Raw genomic sequence first — 27522 nt, 5'->3', positions numbered from 1 at the left:
CCTTTCGGACATTCTCGGCTCCGTTCGGCTCAGCATTGAAATTATTAGGGTTGGCGCAACTTGACGTCCCTTTCCGTGTACAACCACAGGTAAGATAGTGACTTGAATTTTGACAACCCTAGATAGCCGAAAGGGATAGCACTATACATGAGAAAGGGACGGCATGATTCGTCCCTGAATCGCTGTCAAACTTTGGTTATGCAGGAAGTTTATTTTCTGTACGGTAGTATTATTACTTATTCTGTGACGTAGTGCTTAAGGCATGCAAATAACACGGCTATACTTTTCATTAAAAATACATTTTCTCTTTAATATAATTCTTTTAAAATAACCACATTATAATTAAATTTTATTAAGGACAATTTGGCTAAGACCATCTATCGGGTAAGACCGTCTTCGTCGCTTCTAAGACTAAGACTAATAGAAGGTCGGTAGACCAGAAGGAGCAGTAGGAGGACTGTGTCTGAGGGAAGTACATATTATTATATACATACGAGAGTTCCCAACCAAAAAAAAAAATGCTGGTCTTCTCCACATTTGCCTGTTGCTATTACAGTCTCAATAAATCATATTTAATTGACAGCGCTGTAAAAAAGATTTTTTAATCACGAATCTGAAATTGTATAGTAATTTATTGCTTTCATTCAAGTATTCAAGTACCTAAGTTACACTTGTTCTAAAACTAAATGTACCGAATAGGATTAAAAACAATTAAGAATAAAAGGAAGAAAACTATCCAATCAACTGCAAAGAAACTGAATTCAAGAAGAAATCCACTCCAATATAAAGAGATCAGCTAATTTTATTTCAGTCCATGTTTTACTCAAACTCTTGCAGACGTAGTTGCAAAGTTATCTTTGCTGAGACTAAAACTATTCAAGTCCTTACTTATTAAGGTTTAAAGGTGAAAGTGTCTTGGCAATTGTTGCACCAAATGCTAGTGTCAGATAAGAGCTGTCTACAGTCCAAGTGGCTCCCTAGGGAGTATTTAAGATCGCACTATCGTTTCGTATTTTATTTACTTAGCCTGCGCCTTGGGAAATAATGAAAAAGTATGTCCCAAAGAAACCTTCATTGCTGATTTAGGTGAGCAGGCTATTTTTAGAAACCAAGTGTTGGTTTAGAAAAGTTTTTACCTTTGGATTGAAAAGGTTCTCTAAAAAGAACTCACTGAAATACAACTGCTTCGCAGAAGCTTCGTATAAATTGTAGCACATGTGTATTTCAATATCCGTTATAAAAAAAATCCTGTTCCAAATTCAATGTTTTTACTGGACTTTAAAGTTTCAAAAGGAGGAGGTGTCTGTCGCGACGGACGCGAAAATCCGATGCCACAATACTAATTCACCTGCGGCAACACCGAACAGCGCCTCCTAGGTGGAACTGTGGTAAGTTAACCAACGTAGTAAGTTTGTGAAGCTAGATTCAGTATGGCGCGAAACGCGCTAGTTCTATAAAATGTGATATAAAGTGAGGAAGCCTACAGCTGTCCGGAATCATCTAAAGCTAAGTATTTTATTTACTTGGTGAAAGCTCGCAGTAGTGGTATGGTTTCTCTGTGCGATTATCTCCTTTATTCCTTCCTGGTTCGAGCTTGCCACGTGACCTTGACGTGGAAGCTATTGGGAGCCCATCTTAGGTAAGGCGGACTAGGGACTTATGATTGTGTAGGAGTCTGCGGCTTCGGCCGCAGATCCTCCTATATCAATGTGTAAGAGAATGGCAGGTATAGCTGCTAGATGCTCCCCGTAAGGGGAGCGGCTACTATAGAGAAAGGCGTTAGGAGTTCTGTGGCTTCGGCTGCTAGGTTCTCCTTTATCCCCGTGTAGGAGTAAGGTGGCTTCGGCCGCTAGTTACTCCTTTATCAGCACGCAAGGGGCAGCTTCGGCTGTGGTACGCCCCCTTGAATCCAGAGAAAGGCGTTAGGAGTTCTGTGGCTTCGGCTGCTAGGTTCTCCTTTATCCCCGTGTAGGAGTAAGGTGGCTTCGGCCGCTAGTTACTCCTTTATCAGCACGCAAGGGGCAGCTTCGGCTGCGGTACGCCCCCTTGACTATACAGCTACTTAGGTAGTTGGCATTGTGTAACCTACATCCGGCCGGGTAAGATGGGGCTCACTAGTAAGATATATAGATTTATGTGTAGGGGTTAATGGTTTGGAGAATACCATGTTCATAGAGCAATTTTACCCACAGATCTCGGGTGTCATACATTCAGCCGCCTTAAGATAAGCGAAGCAGATTAAGGCTCCTCTGGCCCAGGAGTTGAGGTGCAGAGAGAGTGAGGATGAGGAGTCCCTTATGGGATATGAAGGTATGTATGCGATGCATTCTACACCCCAATAGATTCCCCATATATAACATACACATATATATAAGTTGCCGCCTTTCCCCTCTTTACGGTCTCATTTATATACCGTAGGCGGCTAGGGGAGAGGCGGCCACAATGGTGGTTAATGCTGGGATTCAGCAGTTAAAGAACCAAGGCTTTTTTGAGAATAAATAATATAAAGAATGCAAAGCATACATCTTCACTATATGCATATATGTTTACTATCGGAAATCATAGATGGCGCTAACAGTAGCGAAAACTGCGAGGTTTTATATTTTATGTATACAATTTAAAGTGTTTTCTTATTACATCTGGTTCGACATTAATTTAGGCTCGTTTAAATAAAGAGGCTGGCATTAATATTCATCAATTGAAGATATTTTGAGTTAATAAGTCATGGTTTTTATATACGTGAACGGCAGAGCATCAACATTGTACGGAGCCAACATGAAGAAATTACATCGCGGTGACCGGAAGCAGTCACACGACATTTTCATAATGGATGTATTTTATTTTCCAATTAAAATGGAGTCGCAAATTAGTAAAAGAATAAACAAAGATGAATAAAAAAGGGATTGGTGCATTTGTCTATATTTATCAATTATGATATTTATTACTTTAAAATAAGTGATATACTATTGTGTAATAATGCCTTCGAGTTACCAACGTAACCGCAAGAATAGGCGGCGCGAACCGCCTAGAACAAGATGGCAGGTGTTGCCACACTCGGAAGATTATCCACAAAGTCGCGGAAAATGTGCGGATTATCGGGATTCTCAAGAAAATTAAAGAAGAAAGAAAAATTATGTCGCTAAGCTGATTCAACATAGAAAAGTTATACGATAACCAATTTCCAATAAGACGCTTCAGTAGGTACGTCATAGCAAAGCGTACTTAGATATAAGTAGAAGATTTACTTTATTTTATTATACATTAGTTGTTAGAGTTGTGGATTTAATATGATTATAATAAGTAAACGTATGCGAGTCAGAATAACTAATAAGCATCTTATAAGAAACGTACGTGTAGTAGATAAGAGTTTGTATGAGTAAGCACTCTACATTTTACCTTTTATATTTACGTTATACTTTAGAACTTAAGTAGTTTTAAGAACACAAGGATGCGATCATTTATACGGAATCAACATAAAGAAGAAAGAAATTTGTTAAAGGCCCTAAATTCATTTCATATTTATCGAAATTTATGGGGTTTGAGTTGACTTTGGCAACACTGACTGTTGCAAAGTGAACGTTCCACCATTTTGAATCGTTGGCGGAAGATCTCCAAGCAGACGCGAGTTCCCCGGGAAGGTTCCTCAAATTATGCTGGTAAATATTGAGAATATTATAATTTAAAGGGCACCAACAAAGGGATAAGCGTGTAGATAGGCAAGATTGTGAAAAACTACGTATTTACTTCATAGGTACAGTGAACTCGCCGCCGCCAACCACACCGGACAAGACAACTCGGATTTGACGAAAACCCCTCTGATTAGACCTGCTATCGGACTAGACTATTTCTCGGTAAGTTTTTAAACATTTACTTCACTGTGACAGAGCTCTATTCTGTAAAACAAATGCGCGCGACGAAAATTATTTCATAGCAAGCGATCCGACAGCATGGCGGCCATGATCATTTGGGTTTCTAACAAGAAAAGGAATTCGTTTTTAACCAAGTATCCTTCCGTATTTATGAATTATGAGTCGATTTCGTCTCCTACTTTATTGAAATAATTTCACTTTCTAGAAGTTGATAGTTGGGGACGACCGTAGACAAGAGTCAACCCTATTGTTTAGGTAACACGGCTCATATTAGTACGACTCAGTTTTAGAAATATCTAGAATTTTCCTAACAAGAGGCGAACCTTAGTAATTTTCCAAGCTTACTATAGGCCTTCTGGAATGTTATCTCGGGTTCCCTAGTTAGATAGTTTGGTATTATTACGCTACCTTATTTAAACTAAGAAAGACAATTTATTTCTTTATGAATTGTTTTACGGCGTATGTACAAAGGATTTAGTTGAGTAAGTAAACGTTAAGTAAGAAGTATAATAAAATTATATACAATATTATGTATATAGGCCTAAAGGGAACTTATACCTGATTTATTTTACATGCATTCCATATTGAAGTCCATGATTATATTATACGAAAGCAATTGTGGTGTGTATATGTATATATAAGTTAACATCTTCTTTCCAGATTTATTGTGGTGACTTTTATGTGCAATTAGACTCATTAGATAAGTGATTCTTTGAAGTGTTCAAATAAATAAAATTAAAATGATTACTAAATAAATAAACCAAGCAAGTGAAATAAAATTAAAATTATTACTATAAACCAAACAAGTGAAATAAAATTAAAATAATCATTAAATAGATCAATAAAACAAGTGAAATGGAAATAAAGTATTAATTTTCGTTGTGCTACGAGTGAGCTTGAATCAGGGACACCAACATTAGAGGTTGTGTTGTGGCAACAGTGTATAAACGTCAACATCACTTACTGACGTCGATGACGCTTGTTTGGTGTAACCTATAAATTATAAAGATAAAACTAGACACATTTATATGTAGGTGTGTATGTTATGTTGCCTTCCACCCTTGTTTTACTCCCTCTCATGATATTTAAATGAAACATCGGATTATAATTGGGTCAATGGTTTAATTCATGTAATTTAATTGACTTTGATTTTTATTCTTTCTTTGGTTTCAAATTTGAAAGGATTTTAGAGATCATTAGTTAAATTTAGATTTCAATATTTTGAGATCATTAAAATAAAGAATAAATAAAATAATTTAAAATTAAACAACCTAAAGTAGTATGAAACATAGTTACTGCAAGGCAGTATTAATTAAATCTACAAGCGTAATCATTTCATACATAAGCAAATAAATAGGACTTTAGGTTAAATGGGTTTATTTCTATACGTTACAGGATTAAACAAGAAAAGAGCTTACACAAACAACATAATGGATGATTTGCTTTTAAGAAGGCTTAGGCTCATTAACGACAAACTCACCACAGACCTAGAAGTTATTCCTGTTACCATTAATTCAGAGAACTTAGGGCAGGCTCAAATTACTTACAGTAAATTAGATGCATCTCTGAAAAGACTTGACAACGACTTGATGGAGTACTTTCGCTTGGCTTCGACACCTGCTTCTGATGAAATATGTTTACTGAGTGGATTGCAACTTCAAACAGAGGAGACTTTGGCTGAACTTAAAGTGAAGATCGATCAAATAACTTTGAAAAGCAACGCTACAGAGAAAGCTCCGGAAGCGAATGCCTCGTGCCGACTCCCTAAACTTCAGCTGCCGGTGTATAGTGGAGACGTGCTCTTTTGGTGTGAGTTCTGGGACTCCTTCAAGAGCAACATTGATTCAAGAAATCTGCCTGATGTTGACAAGCTCTCCTATCTTAAAGCCTCGGTGACGGGAGATGCCAAGAAAGCCATAGATGGTCTGTCAACTACTAATGCTAATTATAGAATAGCCATATCAATCCTGAAGGAGCGTTTCGGCAAGACCTCTCATCTCATTGACGCGCATTATGCAACACTATATAAGGTTAAGATGGCCAAAAGCACCGCTGAAGACTGTAGAAAGACATTCAACGAAGTTGAACGAAATCTCAAAATTTTGGAATCGTTAGGTGAAAACATCAATCACAATCATCTTCGTTTTATGTTGCTGGAGAAATTTCCACCCGATCTAGTTTACGAAATTAAGCTGAAGGTTAATGATGATTCTATACAAGAAATCAGGAACCAATTAGATAGAATTATTACCGCAAAAGAGGATGCTGAAAGGATTTCAGGAAGAAAACGCACGCATGAAGCAGAAGATAGTACAGTCGGAACTCTACATATAAATGTGAAACGTGCAAGAAGCGCATATCCACCCAAACAGCAACAAGGTCCCCCTAAGAAACAAAATCCTCAAGGAGGTTTTGATAGAAGACCGGAAAGGAAGAATAAGTTTGATAGTATTAATAAACCCAATAAATGGAACAGACCAAAACAAACTCCGACTTCTAACAAGGATCAACCAGAACCTCAGCAGGGCCCTTCAAAGGGGAGACCAGCGTGGACATGCATCTTTTGCAAAGGTGATCATTACAATGATAAGTGCTCTGAAGCTACTACCTTAGCAGAAAGAAAGAAACGACTTGGAAAGAAATGCTTCATGTGTTTGAAGTTAGGCCACTTTATAAAAGACTGCAAGAACAAACGTAAGAGTACCATTTGCTGTAGTGAGACACCGCATAACAGAGCTTTATGCCATTTAAATTTTCAGAAGAATAAGAATGAAGAAACAGTCCTGACGGTTCTAGGAAAGGGATTCACTACTCTTCAAACTTCTGTCGTTAGGGCTAACCCCCTAGATGATAAAAATAAACAATATAAATATAGACTTCTTTTAGATCCAGGCTCTCAGCGCTCCTATGTCACATTTCAAACTGCCAAGGAATTGAAGCTTCCCATTGAAGAGGAAAGTCATTTAACTATATTTACCTTCGGTGAAGATCTTCCTAAAGAAATACATAGTCCAATAGTTACTTTACAATTGCTGTCAAGGACAAATAAGAAGATAGTTATACAAGCCAACTGCGTTGAACGTATTTCAAGAGGATACATACCCACTGTCAAGTTGAAGGACTTACCGGAGTCATATATACTAGCGGATGACGGCTCGCTAAGTGGACAGGTGCAGATTCTGGTTGGAAACGAGTACTACTTCAACCTAATTTACGAGAAGAAAATACAATTGGGTAGTAACCTGTTCCTGGTCGATTCTGCCCTTGGTTGGATAATAAGTGGTAGAACAGAACCACAGCTTAGTGACGAGCCCTATGTAGTGACTTACGCTCAGACTTGTATAGAAACGAAGCTTCATCAACCTGACCCACCCCTTTGTGATGGAGACATAAAGAGCCTCTGGGAACTAGAATGTATAGGTATTAGTGATTCACCGAAAGCAACTAGAGAAGAAGAAGCAATCAAGTATTTTAATAATACCCCTCTAAAATTAAATAATCGTTACACGGTAAGCTGGCCGTGGATAACTTACCCACCGGACTTACCCAATAATTATGGAATGGCTTTTGGTCGCTTATCAAGCTTATTGAAGCGTATGGATCAAGGCACGTTGTTATCATACGATGATACGTTTAAACAACAATTAGATAAGGGTATAATAGAAGTTGTACTTGCTTCAAGAACGTCAACGGATAACGTAGTTCACTACCTACCCTTCCATGGAGTAAGCCATCGAGGGAAACCTATGAGAATAGTTTATGATGCTAGCTCCAAGAGCAGCAAAGACACCAAGAGTCTGAACGAATGTTTATACAGAGGACCACTCATGTTAGAAGACCTCACAGGTTTACTCATAAAATTTAGAACTCATCAGATAGGACTAACCTCAGATATTGAAAAGGCGTTCTTACAGATGGCGTTACACGAAAAGGATCGTGACGTAACCAGATTCCTGTGGCTCAAAGATACCTCTAAACCGATATCTCAAGACAACCTATTACACCTTAGGTTTTGTAGAGTTCCATTTGGCGTCATTTCGTCACCGTTTTTGCTTAATGCAACAATCAAACACCACCTGTCCAGTGCGGAACATCAACAAGTCAGACTAAAAGCAAATGACATATATGTGGACAACTTTGTTTCGGGTTCCAGCACTACAGATGAAGCGATGGAGCTCTACAGAAATCTAAAAGGATCTTTTCAAGATATTTCAATGTCACTCAGGGATTGGAGCTCAAATTCTCGAGAATTTATGAAGAAAGTTTCTGATACATGTAAAGAAGATAAAGTAAAGGTACTTGGTTTAGAATGGGACATTAAGAAAGATACTCTTCAGTTGAAACCTAACTTGCAAGAGGAAGCAGTCACAAAAAGAGGAATACTGAAGACTATTGCATCAATCTATGATCCATGTGGTTATGCCGTGCCCTATACTCTATCATCTAAACTCTTTCTACAAGGACTTTGGAAGGCTGGAGTGTCGTGGGACTCGCCATTGTCAAGCGAACTAACAGAAGAGTGGAACGTCATCAGACAGAACTTAGAAGCCATTAGGGAAGTGTCAGTGAACAGATGCTACATGAAGACACCAGTGGGAAAAGGCTACCAACTACACTGTTTCACTGACGCCTCCCTACAGGCTTATGCAGCATCAGTCTTTTTAGTTTACGGCTCGGGGAAAAGCTTCATCATTGGTAAATCCCGTTTAATACCAAGTAAAGATCAGGAGAGTCTCAAGATACCCCGTCTTGAACTATTAGGAGTACTGATTGGCAGTAGATTGATAAAGTTCGTTCTTAAATTCTTCCAACAGAAGATAGCAAGGCAAGTCTTATGGACCGACAGCCAGATAGTCATAGAATGGTGTAAATCTGACAAACTATTGCCACCTTTCGTTGCCAGGAGGATAGAAGAGATCAGAACAAATAAAGATCTGGAAATCAGATACCTTCCAACAGACCTAAATCCAGCAGACGTAGGCACCAGACCCACCTGTTCGAGAGAGGACGGGGAGAAATGGCTGAGTGGTCCACAATTTATAGTAGAAGATCCGAAGACGTGGCCAACTGCATCCGGCAGTGGACCCACCTGTTCTCTCTTGACTGGGGAGGGTCTTGGGATCCAAGAAGATGAAGAACTGATGGAAATAGATGATCCAGATATACCTAATGTTAACCCGGTGGAAACGGAAGATGGCACAACTGCAAAAGAGATAATAAATCAAGAGAATGGTCAGATGCCAGACAATAAGTTTCAAAAATTGAAAGAAATTCAAGCAGAGTATTTTCCTCTAGAAGTAGAGGGAAAAGTAACTAGTTTAAGTTTGAATTTAGGCATATTTAAAGATATAGATGAGTTACTGAGGTGCAAAGGTCGTATGAAACACACAAACTGGTCATTTGACAAACGCTATCCTATACTTATTCCAAAAAATTCAGATTTCACCAACGAAATTATAATAAAGACTCATCAAGAAAATAAACATGTTGGAGTGAGTCACACGTTAGACAAGATAAGGGAAACATACTGGATTCCACAAGGAAGAAGCCAAGTTCAAAGGATTCTGAAGAAATGCCCTGAATGTATGAGACATGACGGAGGGCCATATAGACTACCGGAAACTCCTGCTTTACCGAAAGAGAGAGTCAACTATAGTTCTCCATTTACATACGTTGGTACCGACTACCTGGGACCACTTCTAGTTAACAATGGGAATGGCAATTGCAAAAGGTGGATTAGCCTTTATACTTGTTTGGCTGTAAGAGCCATTCACCTAGAAGTTGTAAAGGACCTAACAGCGGAAGAAGGTTTATTGGCCTTACGCAGGATGATTTCAGCAAGAGGAGTGCCTATCTTGATAACGTCTGACAACGCAGCTCACTTTAAGTTACTCTCGGAGATTCTTCAGAATCCATACTGTGTAGATAAAGAAATAAAATGGAAATTTATACCACAGTTAGCACCATGGCATGGAGGATTCTACGAGAGATTAGTCGGATTGGTTAAGAACTGTATGAAGAAAACTTTACAGAAACATTTATTGAATGACAGCCAGCTGGTTACAGTGGTTAAAGAAATAGAAGCGGTTCTTAACACAAGACCTTTAACTTACGTGGACTCGGAGCCTGATCATGTATTAAAACCTTCAGACTTTCTTACCATGGGAAAATGTATCATTATGGAAACGTCAGGAAAGGATCCTACTACGTCACAAGGAACGGTGACTAAAGACAATTTAATTAAAGGTTGGAAGAAAGCACAGATAATTCTAAGAGAATTTAAAGAGATGTTCGAGAACCGGTATCTCCTAAATTTGAGAGAAAGATATTCCCACCATCCTAAAGAACCTAGGGTAATATCCAAGTTGGCTCCAAAAATAGGTCAAATCGTGCAGATCAAAGGTGACACGAAGAACAGAGTCAATTGGAAAGTTGGGAAAATAGTATCTTTAAGAAAAGGCGCCGACGGTTTATGTAGGGTTGCCACGGTACGAGTAGGAGATACAGAGTATACAAGATCTATCGCGCATCTCTACCCGTTAGAGATCGAAGATGGAGAAGAACAGTGTAAACAAACATCATCTTACGACGAAAGCGCAGAAGAACCTCTGCAACTTCCTAATCTACCCCGTTCGTCACGCAGAGATGACATGACGGTGGATTCCGTCAACGATGTTGCCGAATCCGAGTCTCTTTCTGAGCAAAGATGCACGCAAGCAGTCAGAGATAAGCCAGAAGAAGAAGTACAACCTTATGCCTCGCCAGTAGAGGGAAGGAGTTCCTCTCAACGAATCCTAGAGCCTATGTATAGTGAGTCAAACGAGCCTAAGCCTAAGTCTATGTCCGAACCAGAACCGTTCGCGGTTTTCGACCTCGAATCTTACGAGCACACTAAGCCAGAATCACACAACCTGGAGGAGGTTACGCTAGGCAACGAGTCAAGACCTAAGAGAGCCGCAGCTCTTCGAGCCCTTGAGAAGATCAAAGAATGGACCAGCAATCTAGTCGCCCTATTCCTGCCTGTGTTGGGGAGTGTCGCGACGGACGCGAAAATCCGATGCCACAATACTAATTCACCTGCGGCAACACCGAACAGCGCCTCCTAGGTGGAACTGTGGTAAGTTAACCAACGTAGTAAGTTTGTGAAGCTAGATTCAGTATGGCGCGAAACGCGCTAGTTCTATAAAATGTGATATAAAGTGAGGAAGCCTACAGCTGTCCGGAATCATCTAAAGCTAAGTATTTTATTTACTTGGTGAAAGCTCGCAGTAGTGGTATGGTTTCTCTGTGCGATTATCTCCTTTATTCCTTCCTGGTTCGAGCTTGCCACGTGACCTTGACGTGGAAGCTATTGGGAGCCCATCTTAGGTAAGGCGGACTAGGGACTTATGATTGTGTAGGAGTCTGCGGCTTCGGCCGCAGATCCTCCTATATCAATGTGTAAGAGAATGGCAGGTATAGCTGCTAGATGCTCCCCGTAAGGGGAGCGGCTATACTATAGAGAAAGGCGTTAGGAGTTCTGTGGCTTCGGCTGCTAGGTTCTCCTTTATCCCCGTGTAGGAGTAAGGTGGCTTCGGCCGCTAGTTACTCCTTTATCAGCACGCAAGGGGCAGCTTCGGCTGTGGTACGCCCCCTTGAATCCAGAGAAAGGCGTTAGGAGTTCTGTGGCTTCGGCTGCTAGGTTCTCCTTTATCCCCGTGTAGGAGTAAGGTGGCTTCGGCCGCTAGTTACTCCTTTATCAGCACGCAAGGGGCAGCTTCGGCTGCGGTACGCCCCCTTGACTATACAGCTACTTAGGTAGTTGGCATTGTGTAACCTACATCCGGCCGGGTAAGATGGGGCTCACTAGTAAGATATATAGATTTATGTGTAGGGGTTAATGGTTTGGAGAATACCATGTTCATAGAGCAATTTTACCCACAGATCTCGGGTGTCATACATTCAGCCGCCTTAAGATAAGCGAAGCAGATTAAGGCTCCTCTTGCCCAGGAGTTGAGGTGCAGAGAGAGTGAGGATGAGGAGTCCCTTATGGGATATGAAGGTATGTATGCGATGCATTCTACACCCCAATAGATTCCCCATATATAACATACACATATATATAAGTTGCCGCCTTTCCCCTCTTTACGGTCTCATTTATATACCGTAGGCGGCTAGGGGAGAGGCGGCCACAGTGTAAATTTGGTTGTACGTATTTTATATATTTATTTTTATTTTTAATGGTTACACATTTGAATGTCTTGGTCACAAAGATCTATCAGATATAATACACATATTTTGAAGAACTGCCACTCTGGGGGCTTAGCTAAGATAAAAATTGAAAACGCTGATTGAAAAAAAGAAATTTTAGCAAAAATGTCAGGGTTTGGCATTATACTGGCATCATGAGTCGAGTGCTTGCCTGAGTATAGCCAATACGATGAGACGGATGGCAACAGTTGCGAATATATTTTGGTGGTTATATTTTGAAGCTGTGTCGGAGTAATGATGTCGTCCGTGAGGAATAACAATTTGGCTCAGTTTGTAAACAGGTGACAATCGGTATAAAATATAATATGTGTATAGAAGAGTGAAAAGATCTGAGCAAGTGAGATTTGTTTGGTAGGCTTAAGGTTTTATTTGTCACTGGAGTAAAATGTATCTTTTGTTTAGACGAGCAGTTAGTTTCCCACGGGAAACTTCAACGTCTGGTTCATTTCTAAAGTCTGCAGTTGATGTCCTGTGCTGTACGAAATTTGTCTTACACGATTCTCAAAAAACTTGGAATACTAACTGGCTAGCCAATGTATATATTATATTCGGTTGCATTCTTACAGAGGTTCATTAACTACATTCAAAAGTTTAAAGAACATCAACAGTGGCAGCATGGTTCCATTATTATCACTTGTCACTTTCGCGCTTACATACTTATTAGAACGTGACAGGCATGGTGTGAAATTATAATGAGCCGACTATCTTCGCCCTACTGATCAGTTTTTATAGATATATGGTCTTGAAACAAAGTAGAACCTCATTTACTTTTAAGTATCCCATAGTTTAGCGTCTACTCAAATATATTCTAACTACATTTTCCTTCGCCGAAAAGCGAGTAGTAAATATTAAATGATTGTCGTAACTTTGTAGAAACGTATATAAGCCAGGATAGAACGACAGGCTACTTAGATACTACCAACTCGTTCTCAATATCTGAACTGTCAATATTAGTTTTGCATCAAGCACATCTCCTATAACAACCGTCATAAGTTTGATCTCTGATTGCGTGTGGTTGTTACACAATTCTAGATTATATTGCAGTAGGGTAGAGTTCACATTTGAATTAAGTAGCTGAACGGTCTCGGACGGTTGAGTGGGTAATGATGGGTATGTATATTCTCACTTCAGTTAATCGGGGGTATATAATATAATATTTCTTTCAATAATTTTATATTGTATGCAGAAATCGTTTCAACTGAAGCGATTTTCTGCTTGATTCTTTCAGAAGTTGAGTCTTTTTAGTAATACGATCAGAAATATATCTATATAATCGAAAAGCAGAGAAAATTGTATAGTTATTAAAAATTATTAGAGTTACTAGATTGTTAAGTCTGAACCTTAGATAATTTCATTTTATTCGTTCAAAACCTTGTAAATTTGTGTGGGTATTTGGGGTTTCATCAGGATAAATATTTGTTACGCTTTGTGTTATCCGATCCATCTGGTTTGTAGCAGCCCATACCCCATTAAGTTAATAAACCCTCTGATTCGGGCAAGTCAGGCTTACGGCTTCATTTTACTTACCTTGACTACACATGGTTTGGAAAACGAATGAAACACAACTGATTCAATAAATATAACGACATAATGTATAAATACTATAAATTTATTATAAAAAATAAACCGCGTAAAAGAAAAAAGGAATCCTGTATCCTAGAAATTTGTGAAGTAATGCGGAACATAGCTACTATGAACAGATGTAGTCGAGAAGACGAATGGATTGACGTAAGAATCATCAAAATTGACCACGCTTTTGTGCCAGTGATTTGTACTTTAAAACGCCACAAAGGAACAAACATATAAGTACATACTCGTAAATAGACTGATAAAAATATCCCATTTCTTTGCGTCACGCCGGAATAACAAAACTTTACCTATTTATGTTGCACGGTGTTTTATGTCTAGTTACTCCTGTCAAACAAATATGTGTAATATTTAATATTTCCATCACTCTTTTACAAGCCAGCCAAAACACTTATGCTTTTCATAGTTAGTTTTTAGCATTAGGAAGAATGTGAGCGATCTTGACGTATTTTTTATTAAAACACTTTTGTAAAATAAGTCATTTCAAATATATAACAATTATAAATCGCCTGACCGGTCTGGCCTAGTGGGTAGTGACCCTTCCTATGAAGCCGATCGATGGTGCCGGGTTCGACTAACGGTAAGAGCATTTATTTGTGTGATGAACACAGACATTTGTTCCTAAGTCATGGATGGTTTCTATGTATTTATCTTTATGTATACGTATATAATATATCGTCGCTTACTAGGTACCCATAGTTTAAGTCATAGTTTAGTTTAAGGTTTGCTTAGTTTGGGGTTAATTCGGTCTGTGTGAGTCTCCAAATATTTATTTATTTATATACGAGTATATGCGATTATTTACATTATTTTGCTTTCATAGGTACTATAAACTAATTTTTAAAAGCGTTTTTCAGTGAATAATGTTCAATAAAAAGACACATCAAGATTGTTTACCGTTTTTATAATGCTAAAAAAACGAACCGTAGAAAAAAATTCACCCCATAAATTACAAATAAAAGTCAAAACTCACCTGCAACTCGGGAAAACTCTGCCGCACAATGAGTGTCCACAGATTATACAACACGCACGCAGTGATGACCCACAGCCAATAGAAATAGAAGTTCTCATCGGGGTTGACAACGGTCCTCGGCGCTCGCACTTTCCTCCGCCGCTGTCGGTTCGTCGACCTGTGGTCACCGGTCGCCCCCTCCGACCCTGTATCTTCTACCTGAGGGTAATTGAGATTTATTTTGATGGCGGCTTCAATTTAGAAGGTGCAAATATTGAGGATTGGAGAAAAAAACGATCATGGTGGCAGAATTAACTGTGTTTAAACGGGTAAAATGCCTTATTATTACTTTCGTTCAAAAGACGTTAGTGAGCAATTTGGTGCATATATATTGATTAAGAAACTTTGTCAAGAGTCAATCTAGTTAGCATTTTATGAAAAATAATAATTAAGCCAGGGGTTTTAAAAAACGGAATTGACCTCATTATTTTAACATAATACAGTCACACTTTCAACATTAGGAATTATAATACCGACAACTAAATAATTAAAAATAACAAATTCAAAAATACATAGGATATCTACACGAAACTCAAATAATCGCAATGCATTTTGCCTTAAATCGATAGTACCGACATAATAGGTATTTGAAAATTTCAATTCTCATGAAAGCGGGGTTATGGCGCCTTATTTTTGTATTTTACTAACATGCTCATATAACAAGATTTGATCACAAAAAATAATGTTTTAGACGTTAGAAAAACAGCTAAACAGATGTACAGTCAATCTTAAAACTATCTTTAAAGTTGCAGGATGGTAGTAAACTAATATGAATACTCCATTCCACTCTATTTACAATCGTTAGGTACAAAAGATTGCCCATGGAATAAATTGCAAAACCGAAAAGCCTGTTTCATTTATAAGAAAAAAAGTAGTTACTATGAACAGCCGACATAGGTAAGTGGATAATTTGGATATAATATAACGCTGTTTTAGTAATTGATCACAAATGAATCAGATTTAGAAAATAGCTCTTAGTGGAGCGATATACATATACCTGTAGTTAAAATTAAAACACATTTTTTTATTAGTTTGATATTGTGTGTCTTATCGTGTATTCGTGGCGGCCAAGTGTTAATCAATTAAAGTGTTAATAAATAAATCTGATTCATCAAAATTATTAGTATTATAATCAGGTATCATTCAAAATTATTTGTGCATTTCTGCATTTACCTGACCTGCATACATAGGATGGGTGAATATCATCAAACATGCTCATTAATCAGGGAAATTATAGCAAAATCTCACAGTTTCCTGTGTTTCTGGTATGTGGCGAGTGGAGAATTTCTTCAGGAAGGAGTCTTCTCTCTTCAGGGGAGGTTTTTTCATTTGCATCGCCGAGCTCAACTGGACTGTGGTCCGTAGCTTCATCCATCGCTGGTTCGACTTTGTTCTGCATATTCACACATACAAGTTAGACACATGTTTCAATAGGTTTAGGGTTTTGTTATAGAGGAATAAGTGAGCTTAGGGTGCTCACTTCACACAGATAAAAACCCTTTTATAATAAGTTTCAAGCGAGCTTAGCGAAAACTCATTTTAATAGGTACCCCTAGTGTAACTAAATTCGATTTCCAAACGTGACGTACGCGTTTGCGTTTAGTCTCATTTTGTATTGGATTTCGAAAGAGCGCGCCAAGCGGGACGTTTTGGAAACTCAAAATCCTATACAAAATGAGACTTAACGCAAACGCGTTCGTCACGTTATGATGTCGATCAAAGTTACACTAGGGGTAAGGATCACATTAAACTCTCGCGTTGTGTACACATATTTAATGTCATTAACGGGTTTTAATATAAAATAATGAAATTTCATCGCGTACAACTGTTAATGACATTAATAAGATTTAAGCTTTAAGGGAGTTCTAAACATAGTAATAATACGTTTTACCATACCTCTCATTACAAGTTATTAGTATTACTTGTGAGTACGGAAACTGATGTATGAAGTGAGCACTCTAGGTTTACTTATTTCTCTATGATATTGTCAAGCAAAGTTATCATGCTATCGGAAAGTTAAATTTCGCTCAAGAAAGATTAAGTTAGATATTCACAAAAGTTTCGCCAATGTAAGTTGAAAAATAGTTCGTTAAATTTGAATTTCTTGGAAATTGGAAATTTGTAAATAAACACACACAATGCAAATTAATCGTAATTTCAAAGATGCCTCTATACACACTTTATATCTTTATTTATGCTTTCCAGACTTTATTTATACTGAAGTGTAATTTATATACGTGCAAACAATCATCTACCTGTATTTACATGCGACTATGCAGTATTCACACTAGATAAACAAAATTGCATAAATATAAAAAGTATATTTGTAGAGTAAGATATTAGTGAGTCTGTATCTATAAATCCACGTAAGTATCTAAAACTAGAACTAAACTGCATCTAAAGTCAGGAGCTTAATACTAGAGTTTTAATAAATCTATTCAAATATTTAAACGTTCAAACAGATGCAATTAAACAAGTATTAAACACTGAATACAAATTGATCTCCCAAGTGACAGTAGGAAAGTAGAATCGCTTTAAGGTGAGCTAGTAAGACACAATATCCACAAGAAACACACATATCCAGTGAGATCATTCCCGAAGGCCTAGACACAGACGAAGGTAGCACATTAGTGGGAAATCAAAACAAACAATGATAAACAATCGACAACGAGGCGGCTTTACCGAGCCCTCAAATCGAACCTTTTTATTTTCCTGAGAGCCTGGTAGTATGCCATGACAGCTTGGACGTGCCTCCATTTATGCCCCCGTTTGTCAGGGTCAGATTCCTCTCTCTCGTGCCCTGTGTCCTGCATCTGCATGGACTTGTGAGAGCTTGACGAGCTCGATGCAATGATCGGTCGCCTATAATAGATGCAGCGTGTTACACGATAGCAGTGTACAGTGTGTGGTCTGTTCGTGAAACCCCACCGTGAGTTTCGATAGCGACTTAGCCGAAAAACGAAACGAAATAATATTTAAATTTCAAATAAAAAGGGTGCCATCTGGCTTTTATAACGAGCCATGTTCTTAAGTGAAATGAAAGGAAATTATCTATAATGCGATTATTGTCATTTTAAGCTGGCTCAAAACTCACGGTCTCCTTAATACACTGTGGCAAGAGACTCCACAAAAGAATAACATGCATAGGTACATAATAAAGTAAATCAGCTTTTCTATCTTTCGGACAGTACAAAGTATCAAATTACGTGTATGGTTTAGCATTACGGTGACGCCTATTCGTCCAGCTGTGCAGTCGTGAACTAATCAATACTATGCAACTTGCAAACATAGTTTTGTGATATGCGATGCGATACCGCACCAGTTACGTAGGTATCGGTTTGTTTAATGCGTTATCGATTGGTGTGGCTTCCAAGTCACTTATTCATATTATAGTATATTATACTTTGGTTGAAATTAACTAAAATATTGGCCAGTAACAGTAATATTTAAAACATTATTGAACATTTCTAAAACTTAGACGTCATCGACATTTTGACATCTCCATTTTCAATCAAGGAATTTATAGTCCAAGATCCCAGAGCCGCCAGACCTTACTTATTTTCATATGAATAAAATTTATGGGATAATATATTGTGGTATGTACTTTTAATGTCTGCATACTTGCTATATTGGCCCGACGGACATTTGTCCGGTACAAGGTGCTAAAGGTTGGTAAAAATATTACTAACTTTTCTCAAAATTCTCATGGCATTTTTACGAGTATGTATGTTTAAAAAAAATTGTGCAGACGTTTTAAAACTGTCAAAAAAAGATTGAAACTTTACTTATATTTTCACTCTTGATTTCTATATATGATACTCAGGGAACTATTACAAACCATTTTGTAAGTAGCCAGACCAATAAAATTGCATGGGCCTAACCATCCCCCAGACTCACATAAAGTTTCACACAAATACACATATAAACTTTATGAGGGTCTGGGGGATGGTTGGGCCCCTGCAATTGGTATAGCTACTTACAAAATGTAATAGTAATAGTTCCCTAAGTATCATATATAAAAAGCAAGAGTGAGAATATAAGTAAAGTTACAATATTTTATGATAGCTTTAAAGCGTCTGGTAATAGTTACCGCCGGCAGAAATGTTGATTATAAATTTTTAACAATATTTTCTAAAACATACATAAAATCAGCCACGAGAATTTAAGAAAAGTTAGTAATATTTTAACCAACTTTAGCACCTTCTACCGGACAAATGGCCATCGGGCCAATATAGCAAGTATGCAGACATTAAAAGTACATACCAACACTATATTATCCCATACATTTTATTCATGAGAAAATAAGTAAGGTCTGGCGGCTCTGGGATCTTGCTCGATTAAAATCCTCACCTCATCTCATCATATGACATGAAAATATTTCAGGTCTTGGTTCTTTAAAAGTAATAATGTATATTATTGACCAGTAATGTGATTACGTCTTTTCGATCTACTGACTTAAAACTGTACGAGATCTGATTAGTTTCGTATTTTTTATCATACAGTTTTTTTGTGACTTGAAAGCCGCATCAACACTCACTATCAGGCATCAGTCGGCTTGGTATAAGTCGTGCTCATTGCTAGGGTCGCTAAGCTCTCGAAGCGGATGGTGCCAGTTCTGGCCACTTACATATCGTCTGGCCTCGCATTTGTCGTGAATGGCGATAACTTGCTCAACAATCTAGACAGGTTAGGAAAATTGTGATTTATTGTCTTTATTTGAAAAATACATTATAATATCTAAAAATGGGAATCTATCATGGAAATACCTAACCTAAAATATAAAGGGCGACCTAAATATTGAGCAGGATTTTATTTACTTTACATGTTTCATAAAGTATAAGTACAAAAGAAAGCAATAGTTCGTTATCTAACAAAAAATAAGTAGAATTATGGATATGTAACATCGGGCGACTTTTGCAATGATTTGCTTATTTTATTACTCCGATTTATAATGCCTTTGAAATTCTTGTTAAAAGTCCAAGATCTTAAAATTAAAAAAAAAAGTAGGTATACATAATAGAATCCGCTTTCAATGACATCGAAAGGAATTGACAAACATGTCATTATAAGCGGATGTCATATAAAGCATAGTTGATCAACTTCCTATTGTTGTTACGTTTTCCAAATTCGTTTACGAGGAATGGGTTTTATTAGCCTTTTATTTATTATCAACTGTCAGAATCAAAATTAAAACTGCCCTTGATTCACACACGCACCTAACTCTTCGCATGGAAATACGTGGGGTATGTCATTATAACCGGTCAGAATTTAATGAAAATAAGACTAAAATTTCATAGTAAGCGATATGTCACTGTAAGTGAAGTCATCTTATCTGACTTTGTTACAGATTTTCTATGAAAACCAAACTTGGCCCTATAAATTACTTTATAATCACCGATTGGTCAATATAAGCAGAGGTGTAATAAACGGATTCTATTGTACCGACATGCCTAGTATCAAAGATATATTGATTGAGTAAGATGCGTAAAATCTAATATATTTTCGTGCTTCGAATTTGACACGTGAATGAGATGGCGCTGTACAGCTCAATACATTTTGCGGTAACTCTGATTATCAAAAGTTGACGTTTGACAATTCAGTGACCGCGAAACATATAGGCGCATTACAGCGCCATTTGTTTTGGATGCCAAACTAAGTGGCACGTTTTTTTCTTAGACTACCTCTACTACAATCAATTATCTTTGCTAGTACAGTCAGCTGCAGAGAGAAGTGAGCCCCCTACATAGACTGATTGTATACAGGGGAGATTACCTCTCTCTGTATCTGATTGTACCTAAACCGTATGTTTTAGTACTCATTGTAAATAAGTACACTTTGAAAATAAAGCAAGTAAAATGTTCCACCCTATCAAAAAGGATTACCGGAAGCCGGAACAACGGAGTAAAGATAGAATTACGACATACAAGTGACCTGTCAAAATCAATAAGTTCCTTCCGATGAACCCCTATAAAATAGCCATAAAAGCTCCCTGTGTCAACCTACTGTGACGGGACTCCTGCCATACATATACTTATACCTAGGTATAATATATCGATGGGCGTTTATAGTTTATAGTATAGCGGGCCTATTCGAAGAATTAAATACGATAACGATAAGTTCTGGTGTAGGTAAGTTCTCATTTAGATATCGTTTGTATGACGTATAATGAAAGAAGCAGCGCGATTCGGGCAACTAATGTCACTTTGACGTTAGAAATATCGTAGATAGATCTTATTGGAATCACAGAGGAATCGAAATAAATGTCAATTTTGACATGTCGTTTAGTTACCTATCGATCTTTTAAAGATCTAAGATCTTAAACGTGTCTTAATCATTCTTCGAATCGGGCCGTAAATACTGACTGTGAAGGGTTAGCGGTTAATAAATAATGGGATAGTCAGCATCAAAAGTGTAGAAGTGGACCCGGGTACGTAGTATATAAAAAAAACATTCTCTAACAGCTTAAGAAAAATAGATATTTCTCCATAAGTGGAACAATTAGATTCTAACAGAAACAGCTTGTTTTAAAACCAAGCTGTAGAGATTTATTTCTATAACGTAAAGGCATATAGTCTGTGGGAAAAGAGAAGATTCGTGGAATGTAAGGGAACCTAATTCTACGATTCTTCTAGGAGAACTAAATTTATTTTGGATTATTTTTTATGTTTACTTGTAAGGAGCAAACAGTTTTCATGAGTTAAATACCTAGATCAATGGTTCCCAAAGTTGACTGGGCTTCGCCCCTTTAACCAAAACTGCCAATTTCGGGACCCACCTCTTGGCCATCTAAAAAGGGGCATAAAATTGGTAACGCTCAGATAGCCCGATCAGTCAGAATGTCGTCTTATGACTCTTCTACACGATGGGCCATAATACTGGCCCACTAAGATGGGCCAGCTTGTAGAGAGGGTACACCACTATCGTATGGCTTTTGGCGCGGCGGGATGGCAATGGGATGGCCACGGTGTCGGTTTTTCGTCCGCACATCAAAGGTAGTGGGCCAGCGATTGTGTGTACGCATCTACACGTAGCCCATTCCTTAGTTTATGCTCTCAACCATCGCGTGGCCATCTGGTCCAGCGCTGGGCCATCGTGTAGAGGAGCCATAACCATAGCATGGCCATCTCGCTGGTCAAGCGCTATGGTGTAGAGAGGCTATTTTTAAGGACCCACTCGTGACCCGCCTATGGGGCGCGACCCATAGTTTGGGAAATGCTGACCTAGATCAAAAATGATTAGGTAAATAAAAATAGCAGAGGTGCTCAGCGGGTGAGGTCGAATATCACCGGTGTATTTTTCAATTTTTCTTTCGGAACGGCACGAGGGCATGACTACTCATTGTATAATGACATACCTAAGTGATTAAACATTCGTTAGTGAATCTTTGAATAGTCCTGTAAAGCTCAACCCACATCCATTAATTAATTTAGAGCTGACAGGGAAGCTCTGGACGGATTAAATTAACAGCTAAATTGGGCCTCTGACGACGGACAGCTGCAGCTCTAAGACAAATTGTAAGGAAATAAAATAATATTATTCTAGTGATAGGGTACGTTTTTTAGTGCGGTTGATTGCCACGGTTACGTAACCTGCGGCTGTGGCACGGTGGCATTTTTGTCGCCTGTTACGTTCTAACAAGTATGTAGGTGCGAAAGTGACATAGTAACAGGCAATAAAAATGGGACCATGCTGCCACCGCTGGTCAAACTTTAAATAAAGATGGAAATTTATCGCATCAAGGATGCATTTTTTGGTAATTTTAAGACCATTTATTTATAGGCTCTCTACTAATCATCTCTGTGTTACAGCATTTTTTGCTACATACACTCATTGTAACTGTTGTCACCTGGCTAACGGGATAGAAAACCACCAAAAAACAAATAAATTGACTCAATTAGGTACTTCTGCACAACGACTCTGGTCAATATGGTGTTTCTTCAACTAATTTAGTAAGGATATATCGAAGCATTAAAAAGTACACGATATATTATTTACTATTAAAAATAATATTATGACTTTCTAGTTTGAATACTTTTTCTCCTAAAAATAGAACATGATATTTATACCTACACTGATTTTTATATGAAGTATCTGTAGATGCTTCATATAAAAATCTGTTTGGTACAAAATTAATTCTTATTAAATCTGCCTAAAGACTACACATTTTAATTTACACTGTCTTTTTCAAATTAATAGATGTTTTAAAAACTGGCCAAGTGCTTGGTCCGAACCACGCATAATGGAGGGTGCCGTGCCTTCAAACTGATTTAGTGAAATGGCTGTCAGATACGAACGGACGGATCGACGGACATGACGAAACTATAAGGGTTCCATTTTGGCTACGGAACCTTAAAAAGGATTTAAAATGCACAAAATAAAGAAGGTTCATTCTTTGAAGACAGGACAATTTTGCATCCCATTTATTCCCGGAGCTATTTGGTTAATTCAGGATCGTAGTTTATTACGTCAAAGCTTGATTGTAACAAGTCACGAAACACTCTTTCATCCAATTTGGACTATCTCATTGGAATGGAATACAAAAAATGTTGCTAAGATCCTTTGCCATTGGTATAAGATCTTTAAAATGCGTTAGTATTTCTTTTGAAGCTAAAAATTTAATTTTGAAAATCTTTATTTTAACGACATTAAAACAAACCGGCCAAGTGCGTGTTGGGCCACGAATAATAGAGACATATCATAGAAGGAAGCCATACGACCAAAATGGGCACAGTCTTATTCAAATAGGTATTTAAATTGTGTTATTTTGATTATCCTAAGGTTTATGTCCTAATTATAAACGACCTTAAAGCTCAGGAATAGTTGCAGCGTGAACAAATGTCAATGCTGCCTAAGAATAACCTCAATCAATAATCTAACAGGCCAATTCGAATGTGCATCTGACGTCAATCCGATATTTGAATCATATTGAAATCATATCAGTTATTCGCGCCATCATTCCGCTCTGACTGGTCCGTACATGTGCGAGCGAGACGCCGGCGCGGATGACAGCTGACTAATATGATTCCAATATATATATATTATTCTTATAGGAGAACAATCTAAGTTTACGAAGTGTCCATGAAAAAACTTTTTTAACTTTGATAAAAAAAAACAAATCACGGATCGCGCACTTCACTCCGCCAATAACGTCTAAGTTCATGTCATGTCCTTGTGCTACCCTAGCGTCGGAAAGATTTCTAACTATTATTTACAGCTGCCAGCTGGACACTTTTGCAACAGTTCTCCCATAAGAGTTTGTTATCATTACCTTCACCCTCCATAATTATTATTTTATTGGTCTGGTGACAGTGCTCGTTCGAATTGGCCTATTAGCCTGTCGAGACAGGCAAGGAGACTTTTCCATTTGTCTCATCAAACATTAATGGATACAATGAAAGAGGCGGGTTTGTTAACTTTCCGGTGTGATTTAGAATTATACTTGTCGTGAATGAAATATAAGCCTTTGAATTATTAAATTTTTTGGTACATTATGAGATAACTGAGATAGATAGATATAGAACGTTTATTTGATTGCTGACACAAATTTTAAAAACGCGTTGATGCACAGTAAATAATACAAAAATTAAATACCTATCAGAGACATAATACCAACACAAATAATGCATTTTCTTGCAGCAAAAACAAATGAGTTTTATTTTATATTCGTTATTTATTTTTATAGGTTTTTTGTGTTCCATTTCATTTTTGACATTTCGATTGTAAATTTAGCAAATGTTACATTATATTATATATTGACGAGCATAATATAAATTTGTGTTTATGTAGCATAATTTACATTGTAATTTATTATTATGAAATAAATGAAATCAATCAACCATATACACAAGCCTTATTGAGCTTATTGTGGGACTTAGTCAATTTGTGTAATAATGTCCTATAATATTTATTATTTATTTATTTATATACAGTAGCGGTCAATACTATATCACCTTCATGTTTTTACGGTATTTTCTTAAATATATTTGTAAGTGATTTCCACCTCACTACTTTAGGTAGTCTAATAGGTTCTTTGTGCGAGCGATGTGAAAAAATATTCGCATGTAATGGTTTTTTCATAGAGGTTTTTTTTTTAAATACATAGTCAACTTCATTTTTTGATTAGAGCTCTTTTAGTAATATGCCGAGTCTCCTATTGTAATTCACGATATTTCATTGCAGTATTCATCATTTATTTGTATAAAATGACTAGTAAATTATGCAATCTTTAAACTAACCTATATTGTTTACTCTATACACTTTCATAGAAAAACACACAAAGGTAATATATTATTTGTACATATATTATGCAAAATGCTATTATGGAAATATCATACAATCGCAACTATAGCAAGCATCATTATACATGAAGATTGTATGCTGGATTGTAGTCTCGTTGCATGCGTTTACTATATGCCAAATAAAAACTGATTTCTAAGTATACCTACATCTAGACCTCAAGATAGACCTCGGGACATATTAGTACATATACCGAGACTGTCATGTATTTAAACTTTTTTAACCCACGGCGCAAAAAGAGGGGGATTTGTTTGACGTCAATGTCTGTCTGTCTGTGGCTAGCTATGATAGCTCTACAAGGGATGGACCGATTTTGATGCATTTTTTTACGTGAAAGCGTGTTTCCTTGCGGTATTCCTTAGCTTAGCGTAGGGGGTTTTATCTATAAAAAATATACTTTTCCGGTTTAGACACGTATTTTGCTAAGTTAGACTCTTTACATAAATATTATTTATCGCAGGAGTAAAATGTTTTTGTGTAATAATGGGTTACTTATTATGGAAATTGATTGCAACTGTTGCAAGTACGATATAAGTACGGTCGCCATCAGATATAAATGAGCGGCCAAGGTGTTCACAAATATCTAAACAAAGCCTCTACTATCAAGACATTAAAGTGCTTGTTCAGATATTATTGAGCCCTTTGGACGCTTTGATATATCTGATGGTGACTGTACATGACATTTACCCATTCTAACTTTCATAGTTTTTAACACTTCCACACGATGGTAATTCTCAGATATAGGTCAATTCAGTGTGTAAATATATACGGGCAAACCTCACGTAATACTTTGATTAGCGATAGGCCCTAAGAAGTAAGTATATTGAGATAACTTTTGCTTAGAAATACAATGGAAATATTAACCATACAAAATATTTCGGCCTGCTATGTGAAGAGACACAAAAGTTACCAGTCACGAGCGTTTTATATGTCTCAAGTGTCATGTCTCGTAATATTTGCAGTATATTACGAGACATAATATATATATATATGTGTATGTGCTATAATATTTATTTATTTCTTTATTTATTATTTATTTTATATTGCTGCTCGGCAAATTTTCAAAAATGAATTACAAGGTCATAATTAAATGTAACTTAAAAAAAATCTTAATTTATGATTGAACGGGTAAATATTATGTCTAGTTGTAATCTTTTAGAATATTCGGTCTTTAAGTAGGTATGAGCTGAAGTTTTAGAAAAGGTAATTTGAAGTTTGAAACGGTGGCATAGTTTTATACTTTAAGATCGCTAATAACGTTAAGGAGAGTTGGAAAAATTCTACGGCGAACTTTATCGTTCATCGAAAATTAGGGAACGGCACCAGATAATTATCTACCTACCTATTGGCAATTACTGGAAAAGTTGTAACAGATGTATAGAATTTTAATTAGTTTATCTTGAATTAAGTTGATTTAATGAGACTGATATGTTAAACATGATTATATAGTTTTCAATTCATACTCAAGTGTCAGTATTCATTTTTGAAAATAAAGAAAAATTCCGTAACTATCACTAAGTCATACAAATTTTTTAAATCCAAATTCATTAGGAATATGTACAACTAGAATTATTAAATTAAGAATTCTACAGCATTTTAAACTTTAAAGTAAGTTTAATAATAGGCTACTTGACCGACCCTTTTTGAAAGTCGGTCTTATATTATTCATTAATGTCGAATTAAAAGAAAAAAATATCCATATTTTATTATAACCTAGAAAACTGCAAAAAATATTTTATAGGTATACTTTAGGCGAAAACGATATCAGCCTTTAGATTATCTGTGACGTTCTTCGGGTTGAAAACAACATTTTACATGTATCCATCATTAATTGTGAAAACCTCATAACGAATATCACTCGTCTAAGATTCGACATGAACCTATATAAGTATAGCTTCGAGTCCTATAACGTCACTGCAAGGCCGACAGCGTTTTCAGATTCTCAACAAATAAAAAAATTGTAGCCTTCTTACACTTTTATACCCGAAATCTATAAATATTGGTTTTATAAGTCAAATACTACAGAAAATAATAAATTATTGTGCCTGATTTGATATGAGCCTGTAGCCTCAGCGAAATTAGGATTATTTACAATTTTTTGTCAAATAATTTGCAATGATAACGGGATTGACAGAGTTTGTGGTAAACGGTTATAAACCCACAAAAGCAATCAATAAATGAATTATGGATATATTTACCTATTTCCTTGTTCGTCTACCGGCCTACTTAAAATTTCCGAAACTTGAGTGAAACTTTATCCACTTCGTAAAGTAAAGCAGCTGCTGTCTGAGATAGGAATGAAACGTTGTAAATGCATCTACCTCCAAACGTGGATGTAGGTCACGACATTTGAATTATTTTAACACAGCCTAGACGGCCTAGCGTGTCTGTAAACTTTGTCTAGCTAACAGCTAAAAGTACACGATGTTTACTTTTGGATAGTTGGTAATTCGAGCAAAATTGCACTAAGAAGCTTCAATATTGAGCTTTTACTCGATAAACTGTGGT

The 27522-nt window shown here is 37.0% G+C and overlaps 1 protein-coding gene across 6 annotated transcripts in view; it reads right to left on the bottom strand.

Annotated features, from left to right (window-relative positions):
- Window positions 1-27522, bottom strand: part of LOC133529010 (uncharacterized) — a 621251-nt gene that overhangs the window by 64299 nt on the left and 529430 nt on the right. For 5 of the 6 annotated variants that reach the window (XM_061866585.1, XM_061866586.1, XM_061866584.1 and 2 more), the window contains exons 4-6: window positions 17419-17580; window positions 15967-16111; window positions 14680-14877 (exon numbers count right to left, since the gene is read on the bottom strand). In XM_061866585.1, coding sequence (XP_061722569.1) covers window positions 14680-14877; window positions 15967-16111; window positions 17419-17580 — 505 coding nt within the window. Of the gene's footprint in view, window positions 1-14679; window positions 14878-15966; window positions 16112-17418; window positions 17581-19345; window positions 19397-27522 lie in introns of all 6 variants that reach the window. The other variant, XM_061866588.1, reaches the window with a different exon arrangement.

This window comes from Cydia pomonella, chromosome 20 (genome assembly GCF_033807575.1).
Source record: "Cydia pomonella isolate Wapato2018A chromosome 20, ilCydPomo1, whole genome shotgun sequence".
Lineage (NCBI taxonomy): Eukaryota > Metazoa > Arthropoda > Insecta > Lepidoptera > Tortricidae > Cydia > Cydia pomonella.
The sequence above is the reverse complement of the archived record's forward strand: the minus strand, read 5'-3'. Positions and strand labels throughout refer to the sequence as shown.